Genomic DNA, 6,370 nt, shown 5'->3' on the forward strand with positions numbered 1-6,370 from the left:
AGAGCTATACCCTATTACTGGTTATATCTCCTTGGAACACTGACGACAACAAAATTTTCAGCCTTTTCACACGAATTTGTTAGGTGCAGCTGGATGATGTTTGTAATAAGAAAATGGGGTACTAATATATATTCGTTTCAACTTATAGATTATAAAACCGGACATACAACATTTGGATCATCTGCATACATTTGTATTTTATGATCCAAAAGAGGAGTCATCTTTTACTTAGCATCACCACCATTTTTAATTGTTTGTCCACCACATTAGCATGTGTGGAACCCTATACCTGAATGGATAATAGTTTGAGGGTGCATGGTACCCACACTGGCCGCTACATATTTTCCCGAGAGAAAATCAAACAATTCAAATATCACAGAATATATTCAGAAGATTTTCTTACCTGTTGAACCGTTTCAGCACATTAGAACATCAAACCAGACCGTCATCCTATGTCTCGTGCAACATTTCAGCTCCATCATGTCCACCAGCAATGGTTGTGCCTAGAAGCATAAGACCAACATTTAATAAAGTTTGAAGGAAAATTAAAATGGATACAAGAAGGGAACAACGAGTGTGTTATATAGATGAACTAAAAATAAAGAAAAATAATTCACTCTTGTACTTCTGTTTTACAGCTCACTAGTCACTAGTGATACTTCTTGTTGACACATGGGATCATTACTGATAATGGTAATAGGTAAAAACCACATATGTTGCTTCTTGCAAGGACCAAGGAAAATTCTTGAAAGCAGTATACAAAGCTACCTCATAAGTGAAGAATTCAGATTATAAAAAAGCACGACAGGGTCTAGAACTTATCTAATCTAGCTCGTCCTTCTCACGTCAAGAAGACAAAATAAAAACATGCCACAACTCATAAAAATACAAACAGAAGTGATTTTCGGTATTAAAATTAATTAAATGGAGCCCAATTGGAGAGAAAAAATCTGAAAAAGGTCTGTTACAGATGTACTAGTCACTTGCACGATGGTCTTGAATAAGTGACAATGAAAACTATTATTTCAAAAGGTACGGTTTGAACTAAATTGCTTTAATGGAGTTAAGAAAAATAATAAGATTAAAGTACTGGATAGAAGAATATAGCTTGCTGAGGTTCCAAACATGCCGAATGAGTTAACCATTTGACACTTGATTTCACATTATTAGATATCTGATATGTAATCTTCTATGGATGAAGACAACTACATTGAATGATAACAACAAAAATGCTATAAGCTTGTCTATGCCTATCTAGCAAACAAATAGTCAAGAGTGAAGACAACTACATTTGAATGATAACATATACTAAGGCTATAAGTTAGTCTATCTAACAAAGGGACAACTGGTAACTAAGTGTAAGTTATTACTGGATGCTTAAGAATAGCAATGAAGATATACAAACATCCATGTAGAGAACACAACAAGATTAAATTGATGAACAATCACCTGGAGGATAGAAACTCTTGAAAGAATGACAGTAGGTAAAATGACTGATTTCACAAAGTTTCCTAGACTGCATTGACTTAAGTTGAACCATATAGACACTGCGGCCCACCCATAGAAGTATTTCATCTGCATCCTCTACGCATCCCAGTATACCTTTCTTCATTACTTCAATCTGGGGAGGGAGCCCAAGAATGGCACGCATGTCAATGGTGTTCCGTAGCACCCATGTGGCAGCACCATGACAATTGGTATTCCTCTGCCACAATTGCAAGTGATGGTAAGACAATACGGCGAAGCCAAGAGCTCCATCCTCAGCATGGATGATCCAAGGACTGTCATGGCTGAAATCATTAGTAACAAGAGGCCCCCTGATCACAGCTAGACTTTCATCATCCAAATCAAACTCAAGTATGCCATCGCTTATAGGATCCAGCAACCAGCAAAGTGAATTACCAACAAGCAGCCCAGAGATACCAACATAATGAATCTCGTACGGCACGGCCGTTGAGATGATATTGCTCCATATGCCAGTCTCGGAGGAGTAAACACAGGCGGCAAGTCGGTTATCCTCTCCCAGTGGAGAGATCAACACCAACTTGAAGGGGCTCGAGTGGCAGCTGCCGTGCACATGGTCATGGTTGCTGGCAGAGCAGAGCACAGCCCAGTTGACATCATAGCATAGTTTGAACTCTGGCGGAACCTGCACACGGCGCTGCTCACCGATGATGGGGTCGCACACGATGACGTGGTCTTGCGGCGGCTCGTTCGTGAGAAGGACGCGACCGTGACGGCAATCAAGCATTAAGACTTGCAACTCCGTGCGGCTGCCGGAGTCACCGAGGTTGAGGTTGAAGCGCTGAGGAGGGATGCGGTCGGGATGGTCCAGGATGGGTGTGAAGACGATATCATCATAGGTGCGCTGTTGGAAGACACCGAGGAGGGGCGGCTTTTGGTGGTGGAGGCCGAAGCGGCGGAGGAACTTGGGGTCGGTGGCGGCGCATCGCCACTGCTTGCAGACGGCGGAGGCCCGGAGGAGCGAGGAGGGCTGCCGCAGAAGACGGAGGAGGATCTCCCTCAGGAGGTCGTCGTCTTCGATCGGCGAGGCCAGCGCCGCCGGGAAGATTCCGCGGCGACGGATCGCTCCGGCGCCCTCGCCAGTGGCGTGGATTCCCTCCTGGCGGGCGTGAAGCTGGGGATGGAGGCGGGTCACTCGGACGGCCTCATCACTCGCGTGGGTTTGGGAATGGAGGCGGTCGCCGTCCTCGCTCCCTTCCATTTGGGCGGCGGCGGCGGCAGAGGGACCAGCGAGTCCACCAGTCCCGTGGTTGTAGTAGCACTGGGCCTTGACTGATAAAGTGACGGTGTTAGGCCCCCGTTCACCCGACGGCTGCATCTTTTTTGCTGAATTTTTTTCTCAGTTTCCACACAGAGATATTTCTCTCTCTGTTGTAGCGCAGCTAGCTAGCTAGGAGCATTTCGAGACCTTCTTTTTTTTAACTGGCTACACTACATAGATCAGTAGTACTAGTACTCCCTCCGTAAACTAATATAAGATATTAGTTTACAAAAGGAGTACTAACTAACAGATTGGTGCTGTTTCTTGGTATCTTCTTCTATTCTACCGCTGTTTCTTGGTTCACCACTGAGCTGATATTTCAAATTAACAGATTGGTGCTGTTTCACCACTGAACTGATGAACCAAGAAACAGCACCAATCAGTGGTGAACTATACAGAACTGATGAACCAAAAACAGCACCAATCATGGTTCGATTGGTGCTGTTTCACTCTCCAAACGTCAACATAATTTTGTAATCTGCAAGTTGCTAACTGCTTCTCCGTGTCTCATTTCAGCCATATTCTCTCTTGTGTGGATTTCCCAGATAGTATTACACGGTGATACCTCAATCTTTAACCCCACAATGTGAACTGCATCAACCAAATAATCACCATGACATGCACTTATTCTTCCTTCAGTTCCAAGTGATCTGTACATTTCTGTATAGCTAAAAAACAGTGCGTTAATTTGAACCATGATTGCATTCTCTCTTTCTTTTTTATGGTAAATGCAGTCAGCAATTCAGTTCAAAATCTATCCTCCTGGCTGAAGAAGCCTAGACATGTAACAGAACAGTATGCGATGAAAATCAAACCTATAATATTACTTGGGGAAGCTCAAATCCACCAGACATTTGGTATTCAAAAGCCTCTTGCTACATTAGAAACGTGGCTACAATAAGACAGACACTCAATGGTACATGACTCGGTCAATTAATATGTACATGACACGGCCAATTTGAAAAGTATGGTTGTTTGCTTTAGAAAAGAATGTTCCTTTTTTTTGTCAAAGCAAAACTTACTAATCCCATAATACACAACCAAACAGAAAAAGCAGAGGAGAAAGAAAGAAACCGATAATCCACTTCCAAGCCCAAGCTCATCTGCACCCGCACTGAAGAAAAAAACAAAACAAATAGGCAAAAATCCACATTTTTCTTGCATGGTAGATAATTTAATTCGTGAGGTCCGCTCCAATTTTCAAATCATTTGGACATCTGAGCAGCTCTCGACAAAAAGGACAAAATCGAGGCCTGTAAAAAAGTTTACTGTTGATGCATTGTTCTGACCCAGTTGTCTTTTTTACTGGGAGCTACTCAGATGTCCAAATAACCTGAAAATTAGAGTGGACATCACCCAATAAATTTTGTAACATGCAAAAAATGGATTTTTTAAAAAATTATGTTTTTTTCTGGCGGGGTGCAGATGAGCCTGGGCACCGAAACTTTGCACTGGAAACTATCTATCTTAACTATACTAAGAAAGTAGAGCTCCAACTTGCATCTCCATGTCTGATTGCTAGTAAAATTTATGAACATTTTCAGTTCATTTACAAAGGTTTATGAAGATTTTTTCAAGTCAAAAATATTGTTTTAACTTGTGGACATTTTTAAAGTTAAATAAGCCGACCGAAATAAAAAAAACATATGGAAAACTCCCTGAAAGAGAAACAAAGCTTTTTTAGTGCTAATTTTCTTTGAGGGATAAATAGAAACAGAGGTTTTTTTGGAACCACTTGTAATTTTATTAGAAACAGAGCTGAAGCGCTACAAAAAATGTTCAACATTCCGTGGGCTGCATAGGCTGGGCTTTCTACGCCTGCATGGGCCGTCATACCCTTCCTCCTTACCCCTAAAAAAATCTAAGAAGAAGAAAAAAACACCTTTCTCCTCCAGCCGTTGCCGGCGGCGCCCCATCCGCGGCGAAGTCGCCGGTGAGCTGGGCTGTCCGGCAGCAGGGCATTGCTGCCGCCATTCCTCGCGCCCAGTACCCCATCTTTCCACTACGCCCCATCAGCAGCCGCGCCGCCCCTAATCGTCGGCCTCGGCAGAGGAGGGGAACCGCGTTGCCGACTTCGGCTTGATCCCCTCAATCCTCGTCGGTGGAGGTAATTAACCAACTCCCTTATCAATTACTCGCTCGGCCAGCAATTCAATGATGAAACACTCACACATGGGTTCTTCAGTAGGGACAAGCATGGCAGGGCAAGGATAAGGTTTGGGATGAACCACACCAACGTCAGGCAGGTCAATGTAACCTCTGTATTGCAATTTACGCGATGATTTGGTGCAGCGGAATGGCATTATATGGTGAGCCGAAAACCAAATGGGATTAAACATGGCATAGCTGATGTAGATGTAGTGATGTGTATATGTCTTGCTGATGTAGTGATGTAGTGATGTGTGTATGTCTTGGTACAGTAGGACATTTTCATGGCTTGGGTTCATCAGTTGGCGGGTGGTGCAGAGGAAAAACCAATTGTTAGGAGGCATCATTATAGTTCACATGTTTCCTTACCGATCCCAGTTCTTGCCCTGTGATTATTTTGTCATGAAGCTTATCTTGGCTATCAAACCATGGACCGTCATCCGAGCTCCTCCTCCTCCTCCTACTCAGCATTTCCAACATAACCGTGCCACAGCGGTAAACATCTGACTTGAAAGATATTGTTCCAAACTTCAGAAAATATTATATGTAGCATTTAAATATTTTTTTAGTACGACAACTCAAACAGTTGAAAGCCATATTTTAAATCTTTTGAGGAAGCAGAGCCACCTTTTTAGACATAAGAACTTGATGCACATCACTACTTCCTCTGCCCTCTGGTCACCATTGTATAGCAAAAAACTCTGAATTTCAGCAATCCCCACAAAACGAGTCATTTTTTGAAACAGAAGTTCTACTATTGCAGAAGGGTGTGTAAGTCCTTTTTTTGCCCTCTTCTGAAAAAAAAGAATTTTTGTTATGTCTGCATGATGGCCGCTCCATATAAAACTGGAGTTTTGCATAGGAACTGTGAAGCAACAAAAAGAGCTTAGAGGCGTATAAAGGAACGCCCTGCCTTTCCAAACTTGGTGGATTATTGTCAGTACAAAAAGTACTTGTTGATACTAAACATCTGGTGTTTATTATTCTCTCGAAATCCCAATTTGCTTTCATATGGTGCGTTTCTCAGCTTTCTCTTCACATGTGAAAATTTTAAACATGCTATTAATTTCAAGTACAATAACTAGAAACAGATTTGCAATGGGAGAAACTGGACAAAAAAATAAGGTGGACTTATTCATCTGTTGTAGAGGCTCAGAAGCTGCTTGGAATCTTCTCAAGACCAGGACGTCTTTACTAACAAAAATATCTTACTCACCATGATGGTTCTGTGGTTCCCGTGCAACAGAGAAGGATGGCCAGAGCCTTGTTATCTTTGGTTCTCTGGCCAATATGTAAAGAATGCAAACTAGGCATCTTAATATCTGTGGAGTACTGAAGCAGCAACATTGACTTCATTGTTGATCAGGTCCTTGAATTGCCTCCCTCGCTGGTGATACGGTTACAGGGCTGGGATAGTGTTAGGTTTAGAAGAACCTC

General features: G+C 42.6%; 1 protein-coding gene across 1 annotated transcript in view; it reads right to left on the reverse strand.

The window, feature by feature from the left end:
* LOC123073904 (uncharacterized) overlaps positions 1-2,755 on the reverse strand; it is a 3,328-nt gene extending 573 nt beyond the window's left edge. The window contains exons 1-2 of the mRNA XM_044496903.1: positions 1,450-2,755; positions 404-503 (exon numbers count right to left, since the gene is read on the reverse strand). Of these exons, the coding sequence (XP_044352838.1) occupies positions 451-503; positions 1,450-2,725 (1,329 nt within the window). The 5' untranslated portion in view covers positions 2,726-2,755 and the 3' untranslated portion in view covers positions 404-450. The remainder of the gene's footprint in view (positions 1-403; positions 504-1,449) is intronic.
* Between the last annotated feature and the right edge of the window lie 3,615 nt (positions 2,756-6,370).

This window comes from Triticum aestivum, chromosome 3D (genome assembly GCF_018294505.1).
Source record: "Triticum aestivum cultivar Chinese Spring chromosome 3D, IWGSC CS RefSeq v2.1, whole genome shotgun sequence".
NCBI lineage: Eukaryota > Viridiplantae > Streptophyta > Magnoliopsida > Poales > Poaceae > Triticum > Triticum aestivum.